The sequence below is a fragment of the Giraffa tippelskirchi genome, chromosome 13, assembly GCF_054371585.1.
Source record: "Giraffa tippelskirchi isolate mGirTip1 chromosome 13, T2T-mGirTip1v1.2.pri, whole genome shotgun sequence".
NCBI classification, from domain to species: domain Eukaryota; kingdom Metazoa; phylum Chordata; class Mammalia; order Artiodactyla; family Giraffidae; genus Giraffa; species Giraffa tippelskirchi.
The window spans coordinates 13,904,499-13,927,153 of NC_137287.1; the positions used below are offsets into that span (position 1 = coordinate 13,904,499).

The 22,655-nt window shown below is 37.3% G+C and overlaps 1 protein-coding gene across 3 annotated transcripts in view; it reads right to left on the reverse strand.

The window, feature by feature from the left end:
* Positions 1-22,655, reverse strand: part of TPST1 (tyrosylprotein sulfotransferase 1) — a 105,400-nt gene that overhangs the window by 12,615 nt on the left and 70,130 nt on the right. For all 3 annotated transcript variants that reach the window (XR_014073437.1, XM_081558086.1, XM_081558087.1), the window contains one exon: positions 19,255-19,453. Coding sequence is in view for 2 of the 3 variants with exons in the window: in XM_081558086.1 (XP_081414212.1) it covers positions 19,255-19,453 (199 nt within the window). In the remaining variant the exon portion in view is untranslated. The remainder of the gene's footprint in view (positions 1-19,254; positions 19,454-22,655) is intronic.

A 22,655-nucleotide genomic window follows, 5' to 3' on the forward strand; every position in this document is an offset into this window, starting at 1 on the left:
GGATTCATAGAAGAGGTCTAGACTGGGATATATAAATTTGAGAATCATCAACTTATAGATGGTATTTAAAACTTGATACCTGAGGAGATGACCTAGGTGCTCAGGGTAGAGATAGGGAGCAGAGGACTTAAGATGAGACATGGGGGTATTCCAACATCAAGAGGTCGGAGAGAAGAGGAAGAACCAGCAAAGAAGACTGAGAAGAGGCCACCAATGACAGAGAAGGAAAATTTTTTTTTTTTTTATAAATTTATTTATTTTAGTTGGGGGCTAGAGAAGGAAAATTTTAAAAAGTGGTATCTAGAAGTCAAGTGACTCTGACTAATGTCAGATTCAAATTTGTGGAATATAATCAACTCCATTATAAGCAAAGCCTTCAGTTGTAGATTACCTAGAATACAGAGCTAGAGAAGGGAAGAGAATATATCTAAGCTGCCTGTGAAGCTTCAAAAACCCAAGAAAAAAGAGGTTCTGAATACTGACTGAAGCAAGCAATGCATCTTCTTGTTATTTGTCCTCAGGCCACTTACCATTTTCTTACAAGATTAATTAGAAGCTGACCAGCCATGCCCAATACCACTTCACCTGCTACCACAGCCTCATCTATAGTAATAGTTTACAATTAAGACGTAAACAAAAGTCTCCATGGAGCTAAAATGGATGTTATTAACATACCTGCAGAATGCAGATTGATTCTTCTATTTAATCGAGTCTTTTAGGTCCCTTTTCCTTTACACACATTTTTAACCATTGTAAGTTATCTGGTTTCAACCTATAGCAATCAGATACAGCAAACAGGAAGGTAACGGGGAGGTACTGATAACCGAGAAGTGACAAATGAAACAAAGGAAGACACAGAAATTATAAAAGGCAGATAGGAAGCCTTGAGTTCTTTAAGAAAGGGACTCACAGTTCTACATCCTATATAAAGAGAGGATGGGCATTTTCTCTTACTAACACATACAGTAATTTCCTTTGGATGAAATAAAAATTCAAATTACGATCAATAATTTATTTAAGACGGTAAAGAAATACATCATCAAAATGCAGAGGAATTCTACATCAAAATATTAAGGTTTGGTCCTAAACGAGACAAATCTACCCAGAAACCTGACTTTCTAGAAAGATGGGTTTCCCAAGGATTTCAGACAGTCAAGTGTCTACAATTTACAGGAAAAGGTGGCAGCCATGTTATGAGGCCTAATTCTGAATCTGGCTTGATCTTATGGAGAATATGAAACTATTTCTAAATTATTTTCATGCTAAAAGTGTTTGTGGCCACATTCCCTGATGATCCCTGTGTCTGGTATTTATGACCTGTGTAATTCCCTTCCTTTAAGTGTAAGTTGGATCTAGTGACTAGATTCTAACAACTAGAATATGGCAAAAGTGATGGAATGTTATTTCTGAGATTAGGTCACAAAAGTCTGTTTCTTCTGGCTTGAGTACTCAAAATGAACAATGACTTAACTCAAAACATTCTTTCAAAATAAGAAAATTTTAAACAACGTCCAGAAACACATACTAATGACCATACTATATGCACTGCAGGTTTTAAAGTGCTGCTTTTGCTCATTGTTTTCTTCAAAGTGTGTGCATGTACATACACATACGTGTATATACATACACACATTCCAAGGGTTAAAAGATTAGTCTTATAACCTCTGGTTATGAATTCAAATTTCACTGTAAGCTCAAATCTAATTTATTCCTCCTTTCTGCCTTCTTCCTTCTTTCCATCTTCTTTCCAAGAGTGCTCAAGTGCACAGAATTGGATTACTTCTTAGTTCACGACAAACTTTCATCATTGGTCCATGCATGGCCTGCTATTTATTTTGTTATGTAATTCACTATTTTTAATAATATTAAAAGCATTTCCCCTCGAGAAACAATGATAGTTTCACATGCAGAGAAACCACAACTCCAGCCAGATATGATAATGCAGAAAGGAATCTAGATTTTGAAATTTACATCTTTAATCCCACTGGGCTCTTCTGGCCCACTAGAGACTCATTATTGCTAAAACACAAACATGAAACAGCTGATAACATGCATGTTTACATATTCTCATTTGTCTTAAAAATATTCTGGCGGCTTTGCAAACCTCAGACTGGGTTTCTGCAGCATTCAACAATCTTGTGTTAGAAACAATGGACAAGTGTTATTAATACATTCCCTATATCAAGAAGAAATATATTATTAAGTTCATAAGCATCATCTGCTCCTCCAAAAATGTTTTTAAGAAAAAGTGTATTGACTTTTGGGTGAAGCTGGACAAGATGGATTGGAATGTAAATTGAATTGGGAACATGTAGTAAATGTGACATATGAACCTCTATAAGAAAGCAGTATAAATATAGCAAATTTAGCATCAGGGCATTGATTTCCAAGGGAGAAAAGTTTAACATGCAGGATGATTAAGAAACTGTATCAGTTTACTACAGGATACTTACCAGGCAAGAATACATCTTTATTCAAAGGTAAATGTGTTGAACATAATTTTCAGTAACACTGAAGGACAGTTAATACACACAGATACAGTCAATAATAATTTCATCAATTTCCTTTCACTGGGGTGCTTTTTCCTTCTTTTCTCAAACTAGGAATTTTTAACTTATCCTTTAAACATGACAATCCAGTAGAGCCAGTTCTGTGTCCACATAGTATCCCAAATGCCTTAAATTTATGGCAGTTATCATGTTGAACTACAGTTAGTAGTTTTTCCAGCATACTTCTTAAGGAGAGGGACAGATCCTTAATTATCTGTATATCCTGGATGCAGGGATGAATGGACAGTTGGACAAAAAAAGAAATAAATGAAGAGATTCCTTCACAGTGGTCTCCATTTTTACAGATGATGGACTGAGAATAGTTTCTGAGGCCAACCTACAGTACAGATTAAGCAGACAAGCAGAAGAAGCAACTCCATTGGGCCCTCTCTGATTGGAACCTACTGAACCTTCAGGGCTACATATGACATTATGTTATAGAATACTGTTAACTCATTCTATTCAATTCTACTTTTGAAAATAAATGAATTGAAGAATCAACCATTAAAAAGAAGGTGAAATAATGCCACCTGCAGCAACATGGATGGACCGAGAGACTGTCATACTGAGTGAAATAAGTCAGACAGAGAAAGGGAAATATCGTATGATATCGTGTATAAGCAGAATAGAAAACGAAATATTACAAATGAAATTGCTTACAAAACAGAAATAGACTCACAGACTTACAGAATGAATTTATGTTTATGGGAGGAGGGATAGTTAGGGAGTGTGGGGTTGACATGTACACACTGCTATATTTAAAATTAACCTACTGTAATATAGCACAGGGAATGCTGTTCAATATCGGGTAACAACCTACACCACTGGTCCACCAGGAAGTCTCAGGAATTTCTATTCTTAAAAAGACAGCCTTAACGGAGAGAAAAGGCAAAGCAGATAAGTGTGAGAACATATGTGAGATACATAAAAACATCACACACCAAAATACGCAGAGAATTTCTAAAAATCGTTAAGGAAAAAGCAAATTATTTTGTAGAAAATTGGGTAAGAGGTTTGAAAAAGCATTTCATAACATAGTTCAGTGGCAAATAGCATGAAGAAGGGTTTGCTCTCTTTAGTTATTAAGGAATACTCATTTTAACCATAATAAAACATCATTACGCTCCTATAAGAAAGGCTAAAATTTTAAAAGATTGACTCTAATATTGAAGATGTAGAACAACTGAAATTCTCATACACTTGCTAGTGAGAGAACACAGTCACTTAGCATTATCTCCTAAATTTGTACATTCAAATGCCCTCTGACCCATACATTCATTCTGTGACGGAAAAGATTAACCTAGCAGGCCTATTTTGGTCAAATGTTGCACATTCCCAAGAAAGGCCTATTTTCAGGACTGCTCTTGGCTGGCTCCAGGGATCTGAGCCTAGAATGTTCTGTCTATAGGAATGTTTTTGGATGTCTGAGGCCTTGGGCCGGCCTGTCCCAGTTTGAGCTGCTAGTTTATGTTAGTTATTTATTTATGGTGAACATCTGTTTTCTCTCTGGGGGGTATACATGCCTACATGACCAACCCCCAGTAAAAATCCTGGATTCAAAAGCTCTGGTGAGCTCCCTGGTTGGCAACAATTCACATGTGTTGTCACACATGTTCCTGAGTGAATGAAGCAAATCCTATGTGACTCCACCGTGAGGGACATTTGAAAGATAGCACCTGGTTTCCTCCAGAGTTTTTCCCCCATGTGCCTTTTCCCTTTGTAGGTTTTAGTTTCCATCTTTTTGCTATAATCAGCTACACTTGGAAGCATAAGAATTTTAAGACTACTGTCTTGGAAACTCCTAATGTAACTCTCAGGCATATTCTTAACAAAAGTGCATATTCATTTTCATCAAAAGACATGTACAAGGATATTGTATATCAACATTAAAACATCCCTACAACTATAAACAACTCAAATGTCCAAATAGCTGTGCAATTACAGTATCACATTAAAAAACAAAAATGAATTACTGTGAAATGCAACAACATGAAACTCATGAATGTTAAAGAACAGAAACCAGACACAAAAGAATACTGTCAATACCCTCCAGCTAAAGACTACCAGGAATATAGCTGTAGTTGAACATGTTGAATTCATTACTCTTTTAAACAAGGGAACACACACACTATGGAAATGTAGGATGTCTCAGGAAAAGAGCATCACAAAGGACTCTCATGATTTTGGTTAGGTGATTTGGGGAAGAGTTCAAGGAAACAGGGTTTTTGCTCTGGACTGGGGGCTGCCAGCAAGCAGGGATTATTCTCTAACTGGGTATCTTAATAAATCTTATCTAAAAGAAAGGAACACTAGAAGTGAGAATAAAGCTATTTTTGGTTAAGAAGAGATGGGTATTTGGTATTTCGTTTTTACTACAAAGTGGTCTTGTCTTTTCTCAGTTCATCGTGGTTAAAGAGGACTCCTGTCTTGGGTTGGTGTTCTGTGAGATCACTGATACCCAGGAGAAGACCATCATATTTTAGGGGTGAGGGCAAAAAGTCAGTTTCTAATCAACCCAGGGCTAGAGGTTGTGTCAGATCAGTTCTTTGATGTCTGAAACTGCTTTTTTCCTTTCTTCAAAATAAACTGTATGATTTCATTTATATGAAATTTAAAAGCAGGCAAAATTAAATCCATGATGGTAGAATTTAGGATAGAAGTTATCCGTGGAAAGGAAAGAGGAGGAAGAAATAATTTGGAGGGGCAGGCACAGGGCTTCTGAGTACTCCTACTGTCTCCTTGGAAAGAAGCAGCATCTCTGGGTTGAAAAGTGGTGGAAAAATAGAAAGGAACTGGCAGTAGTCTGCACAGTCTTCATTCAGTGATAAAACATGGTCAATAGGCTTTCACTACAAGATGAGGTCTTTGTATGCTTGCTTGTCTGTCAAATCACTATTCAGGAGAACATGTCACTCAGTGGTAAAGAATCCACCTGAGATGCAGGAGACACAACACGAGCCACATTTTCAATCCCTGGGTCAAGAAGATCCCCTGGAGAAGGAAATGGCAACCTACCTCAGTATTCTTGCCTGGGCAATCCCACACACAGAGGAGCCTGGCGGGCTACAGACCATGGGGTCACAAAGAGTTGGACATGACTTAGTGATAAAACAGCAGCAGTCACTTGTTGAAATGCAAAATGTATTAAGTGAAAAATATATGAAGAATTCACATGAAGCCTACTGATACTTATTCAAGATTTCAAATCCCAAAAATGAACATTTGAAAAATGCAATGTTGAATTAATACAGGCACACCTTGGAGATACTGTGAGTTTGGTTCTAGACAACCACAATGAAGCAAATATTGCAACAAAGCTAGTCACACAGATTTTTTTGGTGTCCCAGTGCCTATAAAAGTTATGTTGACACTATCCAGTGAATCATAATCGTTTTGCTGGTGGAGGGTGTTGCTTCAATGCTAATGACTGCTGACCATCAGGGTGGTGGTGGCTGAAGGTTAGGGTGGCTATGGCAATTTTTAAGAATAAGACAACAATGAAGTCTGCTGCACTGACTCTTCCTTTCATGAACGATTTGTCTGCAGCATACAATACTGTCTGGTAACACTTTACCCACAGAGTAGAACTTTCAAACTCTACTGCTGCTTTATCTACTGCTGCTGCTGTTAAGTCGCTTCAGTCGTGTCCGACTCTGTGCAACCCCACAGACGGCAGCCCACCAGGCTCCCCCGTCCCTGGGATTCTCCAGGCAAGAACACTGGAGCGGGTTGCCATTTCCTTCTCTACTTTCTCTACTAAATTTATATAATATTCTAAATCCTTTGTTGTCATTTCAACAATCTTCATAGCATCTTCACCAGTAGTAGATTCCATCTCAACAAATCACTTTTCTTGCTCATCCAGAAGCACCTCCTCATGAATTAAAGTTTTATCATGAGGTTACAGCAATTCAGTCACATCCTCAGGTTCTATTTCTAATCTTAGTTCTCTTGCTGTTTCCACCACATCTGCAGTTACTTTTTCCACTGAAGTCTTGAACCCCTTCAAGTCATATATGACAGTTGGAATCAACTTCTTCTAAACTCCTGTTAATGTTGATATTTTGATCTCTTCCCATGAATCATGAATGTTCTTAACAGCATCTAGAATGGTGAATCCTTTCTAGGAGGTTTTTAATTTCCTTTGCTCAGATCCATCAGAGGAATTGCTCTATCTAAGATACAGTATTATGAAGGTATTTCTTAAATAAGACTTGAAAGTCAAAATTATTCCTTGACCCATGGGCTTCAGAATAAATGCTGTGTTAGCAGGCATGAAAAACAACATCAATCTCATTGTCCATTCCCATCAGATCTCTTGGGTGACCAAGTACATTGTCAATGAGCAGCAATATTTGGAAAGGAATATTTTGGGCTTCCCTTGTAGCTCAGCTGGTAAAGAATCCACCTGCAATGTGGGAGACCTGGGCTGTTTGCTTTCTTAACATTTGTGTGTCCCCTGGAGGAGCACTTTTAATTTCCTTCAAGAGCTTTCCCTTTGCATTCACAACTTGGCTAACTGAAGGTGCAAGAAGTCTGGCTTTTGGTCTGTCTCAGCTTTCTACATGCTCTCTTCACCAAGCTTAATTGTCTCCAGCTCTGATGTAAGGTAAGAGGTATATAACTTTTTCTTTTTTTTCTTTAATTAGTTTATCTATCTTTTTTTAACTTTACAATATTGTATTTGTTTTGCCATACATTGACATGAATCTACCATAGGTGTACATGTTTTCTCCTTCCAGAACCCCCCTTCCACCTCCCTCCCCATCCCATCCCTCTGGGTCATCCCTGTGCACCAGCCCAGAGCACCCTGTATCATGCATTGAACCTGGACTGGCGATTCGTTTCACATATGATAATTTACATGCTTCCATGCCATTCTCCCCTATCGTCCCGCCCTCGCCCTCTCCCATAGAGTCCATAATACTGTTCCATTTATCTGTGTCTCTTCTGATGTCTCGCATACAGGGTTATCTTTACCGATTGACTAAATACCATATATATGTGTTAGTATACTGTATTGGTGTTTTTCTTTCTGGCTTACTTCATCTGTATAAGGCTCCAGTTTCATCCACCTCATTAGAACTGATTCGAATGTATTCTTTTTAATGGCTGAGTAATATTCCAGTGTGTATATGTACCACAGCTTCCTTATCCATTCATCTGCTGATGGGCATCTAGGCTGCTTCCATGTCCTGGCTATTATAAACAGTGCTGCGATGAACACTGGAGTACACGTGTCTCTTTCAAGTCTGGTTTCCTCAATGTGTATGCCCAGCAGTGGGATTGCTGGGTCATATGGCAGTTCTATTTCCATTTTTTGAGGAATCTCCACACTGTTCTCCATAGTGGCTGTACTAGTTTTCATTCCCACCAACAGTGTAACAGGGTTCCCTTTTCTCCACACTCTCTCCAGCATTTATTGCTTGTAGTCTTTTGGATAGCAGCCATTCTGACAGGCATGAAATGGTACCCCATTGTGGTTTTGATTTGCATTTCTCTGATAATGAGTGATGTTGAGCATCTTTTCATGTGTTTGTTAGCCATCTGTATGTCTTCTTTGGAGAAATGTATGTTTAGTTCTTTGGCCCACTTTTTGATTGGGTCGTTTATTTTTCTGGAATTGAGCTGCAGGAGTTCCTTGTATATTTTTGAGATTAATTGTTTGTCCATTGCTTCATTTGCTATTATTTTCTCCCATTCTTAGGGCTGTCTTTTCACCTTGCTTATGGTTTCCTTTGTTGTGCAAAAGCTTTTAAGTTTAATTAGGTCCCATTTGTTTATTTTTGCTTTTATTTCCAATATTCTAGGAGGTGGGTCATAGAGGATCCTGCTTTGGTTTATGTCGGAGAGTGTTTTGCCTATGTTTTCCTCTAGGAGATTTATAGTTTCTGGTCTTATGTTTAGATCTTTAATCCATTTTGAGTTTATTTTTGTGTATGGTGTTAGAAAGTGTTCTAGTTTCATTCTTTTACAAGTGGTTGACCAGTTTTCCCAGCACCACTTGTTAAAGAGATTGTCTTTTCTCCATTGTATATTTTTGCCTCCTTTGTCAAAGATAAAGGGTCCATAGGTGCGTGGATTTATCTCTGGGCTTTCTATTTTCTATATTTCTGTCCTTGTGCCAGTACCATACTGTCTTGATGACTGTGGCTTTGTAGTAGAGCCTGAGGTCAGGCAGGTTGATTCCTCCAGTTTCATTCTTCTTTCTCAAGATTGCTTTGGCTATTCAAGGTTTTTTGTATTTCCATACGAATTGTGAAATTATTTGTTCTAGTTCTCTGAAGAATACCGTTGGAAGCTTGATAGGGATTGCACTGAATCTATAGATTGCTTTGGATAATATACTCATTATAACTTTTTCTTTCACTTAACACTTAGAGGCCATTGTATGGTTATAAATTGGCCTAATTTTAATATTGCTATGTCTCAGGAAATAGTGAGGCCCAAGGAGAGGAAGAGAGATGGGGGAATCACCAATCAGTAGAGCAGTCAGACACGCACAACACTTGTCAATTAAGTTCACTGTCTTAAATGGGCATGGCTTGAGGTGCCCAAAACAATCACAATAGTAACATCAAATATCATTAATCACAGATCACAAGAAATATAACAATGCATACACAATAGTGCATTACTATTTCTTCCTGGAGGTTCTGCAGGCACAATGCTCAGTATGAATGAAACTATGTAATGTCATACAGGCTCTGAATAACACTATCAACAATCTTGATTTAATTTATTGATTTAATTTCTAATTGATACTTAAAGGACTCTACATTCAACACATGCAGAATACACATTCTTATCACGTGCACATTGTACATTCCCTGAGATAGAACAGATGCAGGACTATAAAACAATTATCAACAAATTTAAAAGGACCAAAATCATGCAGAATCATGCTATGCAAAACCATAGCTAAATTAAATAAGAATTCAGTATCAATTAATGATCTAAACTCAGACAATATGGAAATTAACACACTTCTGAATAATTAATGAGTCAAAGAAAAAAATCACAAGAAAAATTAGAAAATATTTTAAACTGAATGACAAAGAAGATACAACACATCAAAATTTGTGGAATATAACAATAAAGCGGTTTAGAGGGAAATGTATAGCTTTAAATGTACTTATTAGAAAATATGAAATATTTACGATTGATTCCAGAACTACATCCCAATAAAAAATAATAAATAAAAAAATAAAATTGATTCTTATGGTTCAACCTTAGGAAGCTAGAAAAAAGAATAAGCTTTAAGTAAAGACAAGGAAATAATAAAGATAAGAGAGAAGATGATACTAATACAAGCTCAAAAAAGTAGAAGACGCCAACAAAGAGAATGATAAAAACCAAAAGCTAGTTCTCTGCAATATCAAGAAAACTCAAATGCAATATTACCCCAAACTAAGCAGCTTAAAAGAACACACATTTATTATCTAAGAGTTTCTCTGGAGTCAGGAGTCCACACACAGCTGAAAGCCCTCTGCTCAGCGTCTCACAAAGCTGCCAACAAGATATTGGCCAGGGTTACAGTCTCATCTAAGGTTCCAGTGAGGAAGATTCTACTTTCGAGCTTACTTGGATTGTTTTAAGAATTCAATTCCTTGCAGTTATATAACTGTCAACTTGAGTTGCTATCTGTCAGTGGAGGAAGCCTCAGTTCCTAGAGGCTATATGCAGGTCCTTGCCACAAGGAATTCTCCAGCACAGCAGCTGGCTTCCTCCAAGTCAGGCAAGGAGAGAATGGGAGCGAGGGAAGAGAGGCGGCAACTTCAGCAAACCCAGTCCAACAATCTCATCTAATGCAGTCGTGTCCACATACACCCTGTCGCCTTTGTTGTATTCTTACAGGTATACCTCGTCTTATTGACCTACACTTTACGGTGTTTTGCAAACACTGCTTTTTTTTTTTTTTTTTTAACAAATTGAAGGCTTGCAGTAACCTTGCACTGAGCAAGTCTATCGGTACCATTTTTTCTATAGCATCTGTTCATTTCCTATCTGTGTGTAACATTTTGTTAATTCTTACAGTATTCCCTACTTTTTTCACTATTATTATATTTGTTATGACGATCTATGATCAGCAAGAGACAAGAAAGGGATTAACTCGGTTGATTAATCTCGATTATCAACAGGAAACAGGATTTAAAATACACAGCGTACACAGCGAAGGAAGGAAAGACATTTCCTAGAACCCAGGAGATTCTGTTAGACTTGTTTACAATGAAAGTTAATGGAAAATTACTGCCAAACAATATAGGCATGACCATTATTGGCACACACCCTTTCAGAATGAAGGTTTGGGTCACTCCTCCAGGAGTAGAATCATAGAACCAACATAGTTAGTGAGGGCAAATGGAATATGAAATAGAGAAAGAAAGAAACTATAAATGCTGTCCATGACTACATGACAGGTACAGAAATGGGGACTACAATAGTGTTGTAGATTTTCTTCCTTGCTTTGTTATGAGTATGTCTGAATAGATTGATTTTTTTTCTCCTCTCTTTCCCATCCCCATACTGTCTAATAAAGGTGTGTTACTTATGGCTGACTTTATAGCTCAGTATTTAGGTTTCAGGATATCAAAGACAGTGTGACTCAGCTGGGGGAGTAAATATTAGCCAGAAATGAATAAAGTACAGTATGAAACACGGTGGCTCCTCTTTTGGGGAGATGGTTAGTATGCTTTCAGTTTTGTAAGGGATCGCTGCATCACATTAGGTAGAGGCATAATGTCATTATCTTTATTTGGAAATTAATATGGTTAAAATGGGTATGTATGTATGTCAGGCTGACAAAGAGATGAACTATGTTGGACTGTGCATGGTCAACAGGTATCACCACCATTCCTGTCTAGGGTAGAAAATTAAGTCCTATGTAATTCCCTTCCCTGTGTGGTTCGGAGTAAATAGCTACCAATGAGAGAGAAATGTATATGAGATTTATAAAGTGGAAATGAAGCAGAAGCCATTATTCTCAAGACACGCAGTGCTCCCACAGACCTCTTCTAAAGTCCCCACTTCATCTTTGTGGCATGCCGCACAGGCTCTCCCTTAGGCTCCCTTACAGAGGGCCCATTTTGACAGCTAGATACAGTTTCTAGGGCTTGTCTACAAACTCTGGCTTTCCACCCACTGCAGGCTTAAATCATGAATGCCTATTTTCCTGATTTTTCTGTGATAGCTTTATCTAGGTTCATTCTCTATTCTTCTTTTAAATAAAATGTCCAGTATATAATTTAAATTTTCCAGACCCTCAGTTTTCCCATATTTTGGTAAGCCATAATTAACATATTAGACCCCTCACTCCTATAATACTTACAGTAGCTCCCTTTCCTCAACTGAACACAGACTGACACCACCATAAAGTATGCGGTAGCCACTGGAGCTCACCTCTGTGTAACGGAGCATTTCTCACATAAGGCAGAATCTCTGTGAACTGGCCTATCACTTCAAATGTTGCCTACAAGAACTTCATATTAGGACACAGTATTTTTGGTTGAAGAAACATTCTTCTTTCTATGTCTAAGGTTTATTTTTGTTAATAACAATCATTTTATTGAACACCTACTAACTCTCAAGTGCTCAAGATACAAAATGTATATGTGGTCCATGCCTTTGAAAAATCCTTAGTATAAAAGAAGTAGTAAATAATATAAATGATACTATAACTGCAAGAGCAAAGGCAGGCACGAAGAATAGTAGAAGGATCTGTGGCACATAAGAGGCATCATGTGAGCTGAGTCTCAAAGGACAAAGCTGTAAAATGAAGAAGAGAAGCAAGCTAATCAAGGCAAGGAGAGCAAGTGCAAAGGAACAGGGTTATAAAAGCCAAGAGAAGGAAAGGCAGGTAGTGTGGTGCGACTAGAAGGATGGAAAGAGATGAGGTTTAAAAGGAAGACTGAAAGCAGCAAAGAATCTTAATGCTGTTCTAAGGAGTTCCACTATGGTTATGAAACAGAAGGTCTCATTGAAACAATAAGAAAACAACAGACAAACTTTTCTTTAGAGCCATCAAAGAGCAGCGGATGCAAGAAAGCAATGAAGTCTAAATGACTTCCAGAGAAGGATGAGTTCTTCAAAGGTGAGCAAAGAGCCTCTTTCTATCTTGAATCAATTGCCTAATCTGTGTATAGGTAGGCAGAAAAGCAGGCCTACCAGAGGTGAAAGATTTTGCTGATAAGACAAAAAGAAGCTGAACTTTCAGTGGCAGTGTGAACTGGTATGATGAATTCAAATCTAGAAGAGGCCCAGATGTAAAAGTAAATCTCTTGGTCTAATAACTATAACCCAAGGGACTTCTGCTGAGTAAGCAGCAGAGGAAGCAGAGCTAGAAAGGAGAGAGAGCTCCCAAACTTGTGTGGTCCTTAGACTCCAGGGCCCTGCTGCAGCTGCAATCCAGAGGGGAAACAAATTAATCTAAGCTTCAATCCACTCCCTGCCAGCTGTTATTTTTAAAAAGCCAAAGAAATCAGCCTTTCATCCTCAGCACACAGGAAACTGTGGGGTGGACTAAAGGTCAAATCTCCATAATTTCATTTAAATCTGCTGCTGCTAAGTCACCTCAGTCATGTCCGACTCTGTGCGACTCCATAGACAGCAGCCCACCAGGCTCCCCCGTCCCTGGGATTCTCCAGGCAAGAATACTGGAGTGGGTTGCCATTTCCTTCTCCAGTGCATGAAAGGGAAAAGTGAAACTGAAGTCGCTCAGTCGTGTCCGACTCTCAGCGACCCCATGGACTGTAGCCTACCAGGCTCCTCCATCCATGGGATTTTCCAGGCAAGAGTACTGGAGTGGGGTGCCATTGCATTTAAATCTAGAAGTAAACTAATTAAAACTGCTGCTCAGACCCAGCTCAGTCTGACTCACTGAAATTTGAATGATCAGCCAAATACCCCAGCTGCCTGAGAGATGAAAGAATATGCCCTATCTGGGAAAAATAAAGGAAGAATATTACCTAGGTTACTTCTTTTATACAAAAGGTCCAGTATGAAACAAACCCTAAAACATGCAAAGAACTAAATAAGCATAATTCATAATTGAGAAAAAAAGCCAAAAGAAAGACCCATGTATAAGAACTTTAAAATAATTATAAAAATGTTAAAAGAATTCAGAAGAGAAGATGAACAGAATGAGTGAAGAGATGGAGGATTCCAGCAAAGAAACAGAAATTCTAGTTCTGAAAAATAAATTATATGAAATGAAGTCACTGGATGGGATTAATAGCAGGTTGGACATAGAAGAAGAAAGGATCAGTGAATTCAAATGTAAGTTAATTAAAAGCAAATTAAACCTGAAGCGAGAGACAGCAAAAAGAGGATCAGTGAATCTGGCACTTTTTAGTCAAACTGGCAAAAACTGAAGAGAAAAATGTTAGAGCAGTCAAAAACAAAAAACAGGGCTTCCCTGGTGGCTCAGCAGTAAAGAATCCGCCTGCCAATGCAGGAGATGTGGATTCAATCCCTGGATTGGGAACATCCCCTGTAGAAGCAAATGGTGACCCATTCCAGTACTCTTGCCTAGGAAATCCATGGACAGAGGAGCCTGGCAGGCTACAGTCTACAGTGTCAAAAAAGAGTTGGACACGACTTAGTAACTAAACAACAACAAATTCTATCAAGTGAACTATGTGTCAAAGAAGTACAGAACTGCTGCTGAAGTTTAGTACTCAAAAACAAACAACAAACAAAAAAAGCTGTTACATTCATAAGAATTTTAGTTGACTTCTCATAAAAAAAATGGCAACCAATAAAACAACATATTCTGAGCGCTGAAAGTAAAACAAACAAGCAAACAAAACACAAAAACCTGTCAATCTAGAACTCTACACCAAGCAAAATATTCTCATATAATGAAGGTGAAATAATGACATTTTCAACATGGTTGCATAAAAACAATGAAATGGCTACTCGTACATGAGACAAAGGAGCTTTCCAGAGAGAAACATCAGAGATGATGAGACACACTTCATAATAAGAGCTAATTACTTAAGAATATATAAAAAGGTATGCTCCTAATGATATAGATTCAAAACACATGAAGCAAAATTGATAGAAATAAAAGGACAAATTCACATCTTTCTCCAAAACTGATAAAATTAGACCCCCTAAAAGCAATAAGAATTAGAAGATCTGAGCAACACTGTGAAACAACATGACCTAATCAATATTTATAGAATTCTGCAACCGCAGAATATACATCCTCTCAAGCGACATGTGAGAACATATGCTGGCCGTAAGGCAATTTTCAATCTATTTCAAAGGACTGAAACCACACTAGTGTATTCTGTAATTGTAATGGAATTAACTCAGAAACCAACAATAAAAAATGCATCAGAAAATTTCCAAAGATTTGGTTGAAAAGTACCATTCTAAGAAGTCTGGGCTTTATCCTATAGTACTAGTGGAGTAAGGTTTCCACAAGGGAATAGTAGTGTTCAGATACATTCAGATTTGAACTTTAAAAAAGTAACTGTCATTGAACATTGTTTTAAATGTAGAAGAATGAATACACTCACGTACACAAAGGGGAATAAACCATAATTCATGTGAAAAATGAGGAGGAACTGAAATAAGCAAGGTAGCTAAAATAAGAATTGAGTCAAGATAAGTTCAAATATATAATCAGCGGGGCTTGGTGATTAATTAATTACATGCCATCTGCAAAGCTAGGTAATCCTAACTAACTTTGATCACTAGACAAACAGAAATGCTATGCATGGAGACAGGAAAAACACAGAGAAGTTTTTGAAAACCCAGGTGTGTATTACAGGCTCTCCTGTTAATGCAAGAACATTGATTCCAACAGCTGTAGCTTCTTTTTTTTTCAGTGTGTCTTTTTTTTTAATTAATTTATTTTTTAGAGGATAATTACTTTACAATATTGTGATGGTATCTGCCATACATCAGTATGAACTGGCTGTAGGTATACATGTGTCTCTTCCATCCTGAAGCCCCCATCCACTTCCCTCCCTACCCTGTCCCTCCAGGATGTCACCAAGCACTGGCTTTGGGTGCCCTTACTGTTTGGTTCAGGAATATAAACCAACTCCCTCTCCCAGGAAACTTAATATTCAAGTTCCTTCTTGTTTGCTCTGTGGGTTCTATACATTGATATGTGCTTTCCTATTTGACTATTTGTTCTTCCTTAGTACTATCTAATCTGGTTTTCAACTGGATATTCCACTCACACTGGGATATGCTTTTCAGCTCACTCTTCAGGTTTAGTAACCAGGTCTGTTACTGTACTGTTTGGGGCTTGACCCATGTGTCCTGAGGACTCTGCTCCCTGGCTCTAGACAGTGAAAATATAGATAAACACAGCCTAATCTCGCCCCTATTCTAGATTCTTGCTCAGTTTAGTGAACAATCTGTCTAGCTTCTATCAGGGAACAGGTATGGACAATAAATTCATTTTGGACATTGGGTTTGAGGTCCTTGTGAACAACCAGGTGGAGAAATACAGAAAGCAGCTGAAAAAAAATGAGCTTGTGGCTCAAGAAAGAGACCCTAGGAGATACAGATTTATGATAATCAGCAAATAGATTGTAATCAAAGTCACACGAGTGAATGAGCTTTTCAAGGAGACTATAAAACAGAAGTCCTTAATCTGATGGGCTTTAAAGGCATCTATGAATCCATTAAAATTATAGAATAAAATTCTCTCTCTATATATGTTGCCTTATTTCTCAGACAGGGACCCATAGTTTTATCAGATCTCAAAGGTCTATAAATCTTAAAAGATTAAAAACCCATGGGCAGGGAGATTGCTAGAACATAACATGGGGAGGGAGATTGCTGGAATGTAACCTAGAGGGCGCTATTTACTGAAATGTGCTACAATTTTGGGATTAGAGATCTCAGTGATGGGAAAGGACATGGAATATGTTAGCATTTCATTTCCAATTTACCATCTGAGTCAGAGCAGCCATGAAGCACATGATTTTCTATTCAAAATTGAGCAACATGTCTCCAAAATACACTGACTCAGACACCAATACTTCTAGACTATCCAAAGTTGTATGAAAAACACAATTTTTAGGCCTAGAACTTTGGATTCTATAGTCCCAGTCAAAACGTGAATTTTTCCCTACTTCCATCCCATAAATAAAGGGCACAATCTCCCCAGCCATCTTCTTTCACTGGAGTCAATCTCATGTCACAGCTGACAAGCGAAGATCAATTTTTAAGCATTACTTTATGAAACTTCATGATCATCAATGCTGGATATATTAGCATCTGAGCTTTTACAGAAAAAAGCCTTGAAAATATATAGCTTTGAAAAACTCCACAAAACAAGGATGTTGGCTTGTATGCTTTATCACAAAAAGCTCAAAAATGCAACTATAGTTCACACTTTATCTTTTTTCTCCCAAAATTACTTGTTACTTTAGATATAGACAGGGCTGGGGAGGGAGGTTTTTTCCAGTGTATACTTTGAAACTCTTCAAAAGCCACAAATGTGTATGAAACAAACTCTCTAGTCACAAGGATTCAAACCACAGCATTCTTCCCTACTTAACCACTCAAGCAAGCCAAAAACAGTCTAACCAGCCAACTCACATGTAGGAAAACTATAATGTCTACTGCTTGGGAAACCTCTAAACATCATTTATACATGTACCTTGGTTTATAAAAACCATTTTAGTATGTACAAAAGCAAAAGCTATGAATTACCGATTACCAAGAGATTAAAAAGGACTATGATAATGGATGCTAGACTGTGTACTGTCTTTAGCAGAACATAATTGACAAAACCTTAACACATATAAAACTTTTTTTAAACTTAGGAAATAGTTTCATTAAAGAATATATGCATGTAGGTAATAAGTGGAAATGTTCGATTATATTAATCAATGAAACCTATTAAAATTAACAAAAATCTAAAATAAAATCACCTATATTATGCTGGTACTTCAAAAGATTTAAAAAAATTTAATCAACACATATCATGCACCTTAAAATTTTAGATACTCTGACATAGTTTAACTCCACTTTCATTATTCTAACCTTTAAAAACAGAACCCACTAAAATGCAGTATGTGCAAAGATGTTCGTTGCAGCACTGTTTGCCGAAGAGAAAATTGTAAACAACAAAAGAAAAACAGTGAAATGAATTATATAACATATACTAGGGAAACCTCATTCATTTATTCACTTTTCATTCATTCATTCACTTAAATCAAAAGGATTTAAAGTGGTTCATATAATGATTTATTTATACAAACATGAAAAATTATGTTAAAGAACATGTGCACAATGAGAAAATGCTCGTGAATATTAAGTGGAAAGGGTGGGATACAAGATTTTGTGTGTGCAAAAGTAAGATTAAAAGTTATGTAATCTTACCTTTGTTTAACATGTACAGAAGAAAGGGAAATTCATCAAAATACTAACAATGTTATTTGTCTGGGTGGTAACATTATAGGTGAATTTTTTCCTATCTTTTTAATTTTATAAGTTTTATAAACTGCCCTTATAATTTTATAATAATGCTTATATATATGAAAAATATTAAAAGGATAAAGATAATTTTAAAACCAAAAAAATCTGCTTCCTTATATGATGGTTTATAAGAAAACAGCTCTTTCCAAATAGCCACTAATGACTTGAAAAAAGAAAACAAAAGTAATACGTAAGAGTAAAAAATCCACATGGAAATCAGCCTCATGAAATATAAGTTAGTCAATTAAAAGTGTCAAAAGAAGGACAGAATAAAGAGATGATATAAGATCATGCGGAAGGGAGAACACTGCATAAAAAGAGAATACCAGAAAAAGGCAAGAAATTTTAATCTTGAAAATCAAATAGCCTATCAGTGACTTATGCTAACAGGGTTGTCTTATTTAAACTGTAGTTTCAAAAAAGACTATATCGAGAGATTCAAAGTAGAATTGTGGTTGCCAGGGGCCGGAGGAAGGGGGAATGTGTAATGAGTATGTAGTTTCAAATCGGAAAGATGAAAAAAGTCTTTGAGATGGTGGTGGTGATAGCTGTACAACAATGCAAATGTACTGAATTGTATACTTATAAATTGTTAAAATGGTAAATTTTGTTATTTGAATTTTACCACAATAAAAAAAGGAATACATTAAGATCTGATTTGAAATAGATTATACAGGTAAGGTATATATTCAGGTTTTTTGAGTTTTGAGCTTTTCTCAAATAAGATTATAGAGATGTGAGCATAACTTATTAAAAGATACAGTTGTAGTCACACTTTACTAGCAACTTTCTCTTGATCAGAGGGTAGTTTATTGTACCTATTTATAATAATTCTTCTCGTGTAGTCAATGCTTAGTTTTCAAATACCAAGAAATCATGCCTCATCTAACCAAAGTAAAGCAGCAATTAGATTCACAGTAAAAAGAAACTAGAAGTGAGGTCACTAACAATTCTGGTGTTTAGACCAGTTTATGATAATCAGCTAATAGAATAAATCTCTCCAACAGTAAGCACTATTCTTAGAAAATGTGAAAAAAGAGATTGAAGAATTGTCCCCACAGTCTCTGGAAAGAACCACAGTCATCCTTAAAATGCAGTGAAGATTTCTGACGATGAAGCATTTTACCAATAGGATTTTTCTAATTTAAAATAATTTTCTGATCATAAAAAAAGCAAGAAATAAAACAAGAAAAAACTTTCCCGGACCCAAATTCCACACCCAGTTTTCTCAATTCACTTTGAAGTTCTCACTTACCCTTCTGGTGTTTTCAAGGATTTTGGGATCAGGTTTTCCATAGTTAGGTGGATTGGCATATGGGTCATATCCTAGTTTGGCAAGCATGGGTGCAATCACTGCCATGTCTTGTAAAACATCTGGAGGTATCTTCCCAACCCATTTTGATAGAGCTCCCACATTGACTGGCTTGATGACTTGGTCTGTAGATCTCTCCACTCTGAAAACAATATAATGTGAATAAATATGTATTTAGAATATCAAAAACAGTATTGGAAATTATTTTCGATGACTTTAAAAATTACAAGTCTCTGGATTATAAAGCTATTGAAAAAGAGCACGTTTTTCAGGCTTAACATTATTTACTAGACTTTTTTTTAATGTTCTCAATTTGACAGCAATTACTGGCAATCTCAGACTTCTAGAAATAGGAAAAAGGGTCAGCTGAAAACATCTGCACAAAATGTATTACTGACACTTTAATTATAACATTCAGAAAAAAGTAAGATGCTCAGAAAAACAGCTGATCAACTTTTTTGAAATACATTAAAAAAACACAGGTAAATAAGATGGCTTGATGAAAGATAACCAAAGGGACAGAAAGATGAGATGAACATATTATGTGAAAAAGTAAATACAGCAAAATGTTAATTGTAGCTAGAGGATATAATTCTTTCAGTTTTTTGTATGTTTGAAAATTTTCATAATAAAATATTAGGGGAAAATAGTCAACCACTATCCACTAACCATGCAAAAGATTCCTAAGTCTTATTTTTCTGTTGATTTCCTAAAGAACTCTATTTTATAAGGAAGAAAAGTGCTTTTATGACTTTTGCTGTTACAAAATAAATGCGTTCTAACTCTTGACCTAGAAATTTACTTTAAGCCTATGGTGATACTGAGTTTGACCAAAACCTCATAATATTAGTGCAAAATATAATATAAAAAGACATCTGTATTTAAATTGGATCTGAACTAGGAGATTTTGGCCTAATTACTATCAAACAAAAGTGGCAAAAAAATATTATGATATTAATATCATAATACATGAGAAGTCATTCAAACACAGTATTCTAATAAATGGTTAAAAAAAAATTTTCCTTTAAATTTTCAATCTCTCACTGAAGATAAACGTTACCTAATGAAGAATTCCTCGAAGGGGCTACACTCCTTCAAAAATACACAAAATGATTCTTCCCTGGGATTCTGTGAGGCTACTAGCTCCAGGTTTCCTCCCTGTCTTAATAGACACCTTCTTTTTTCTCTCTCAAAAATTTCTCCAGGACTCCACTGCTCTCCTCACTCTATACATTTTCCCTTTATGGCTTCATCTCTATGATCTTGATATTTTTTACCTGAGTGAAAAACATCCTAGTATGTCTAGGACAGGTCCAATTTATATCAATTGCCCCCAGCTTAATAATAAACAGCACATCACACCCATAAATGTCCAAGTTTGTATGATACATTATACGGTCACCCTATCCATATACCCTGCACACACCCAAAAACCAAGGTGGTCCAAAACTGGACCCCTCATTTTCTGTTCAAAATCTTCTCCTTTTCATGTACAACTTATCTTGATAAATGGCACCACCACCTGTCTACAAAGTAAACCCAGAGATCTCGCATGGGACAGGGAGAAAGCAAGATTGCTCCCAAATTATTCAAATGCTGGAGGCTCTATCTTTGAGTAGGAAAATCTCTCCCATTAGTCTTACTGCCACTAACCTTAGTTCATGTCACCATCATTTCTCACCCAGATTACTACAAAAGCCTCCTAATTTCCCTGCATTTAAGTAGCTGGCTTCCTTGTTCAACTATCTTATCCTTCCACCAGACTATAAGGCGGGGCAATGTTTTATTAAAAAGGGCTTCCCCGGGTGGCTCAGTGGTAAAGAATCTGCCTGCCAAAGAAGAGAAGCCGGAGACGTGGGTTGGATCCCTGGATAGGGAAGGTCTCCTGGAGGAGGAATTAGCAACTCACTCCAACCCACTCTGGATAATCCCATGGACAGAGAAACCTGGAGGGCTACAGTCCACTGGGTCACAGAGCTGGACACAACTGAGCAACAATGAACACATATGCACACAATGGTGCAAATACTCCCACTATGGCTAATTTCAAGCTACCAACATAATGTCATCAACCACAGAGTTGAGAAGAGATGCATAAAAAAGGTTTCTCTATGCTGGGAAAGAATTGAAGGCAGGAGGAGAAGGGGACAACAGAGGACGAGAGGGTTGGATGGCATCACCGACTCAATGGACATGAGTTTGAGCGAACTCCAGGAAGGAGAAGCCTGGCGTGCTGCAGTCCGTGGGGTTGAAAAGAGGCAGACATGACTCAGCGACTGAACAACAAATAGCTGAGGCAATCCAGCTCCAACAGACCACTGGGTATATAGGGCCACAGTCTCTTATCCAAAATTCTGAAATCCGAAAGTTCCCAAAACTAAACTTTTCCTGTAACTCATATGGTAGCAAAACATAACCTAAACTGATAAGAATCTATTTATAGTCTTTATTCTTCTTGGCATAAACAATCGGTCTCTGTACTTGATTACAGAGTGCTGACCCAGAATGTGCAGAGGATGTTATGTGTTACGTACATCATATGACCTTTCTAGAATCCAAAAATTTCTGAATTCTAAAACACATCTGTGTTAACCAATGAAGTCGTACATAGGGTCTTGTATGTCGTGACTGGGAAGTTGGCTTTACCTTGAAAATGATGGGGAATGATAGAAGGGTTTTTATCACCAAACTGACAAGACCAGATTTTATTACAGAACTGACAAGACCAGATCATCCTTATCTGCATTCAATATTGATAACTATGGGAAGAGCAGATTGAAGGAAGGGATAACTGCAGTCAGAAAAACCAGTGAAGACGTTCAACTATATATTCAAAGAACTGAGAAATGATTAAAGCTTCAACTACTGTAAATGACATAGTTCAGTTCAGTCGCTCAGTCGTGTCCGACTCTTTGCGACCCCATGAATTGCAGCACGCCAGGCCTCTCTGTCCATCACCAACTCCCGGAGTCTACCCAAACCCATGTCCATCGAGTCGGTGATGCCATCCAACCATCTCATCCTCTGTCGTCCCCTTCTCCTCCCGCCCCCAATCCTACCCAGCGTTAGGGTCTTTTCCAATGAGTCAACCCTTCACATGAGGTGCCCAAAGTATTGGAGTTTCAGCTTCAACATCAGACCTTCCAATGAACACCCAGGATTGATCTCTTTTAGGATGGATTGATTGGATCTCCTTGCAGTCCAAGGGACTCTCAAGAGTCTTCTCCAACACCACAGTTCAAAAGCATCAATTCTTCGGCGCTCAGCTTTCTTCATCGTCCAACTCTCACATCCATACATGACCACTGGAAAAACCATAGCCTTGACTAGACGGACTTTTGTTG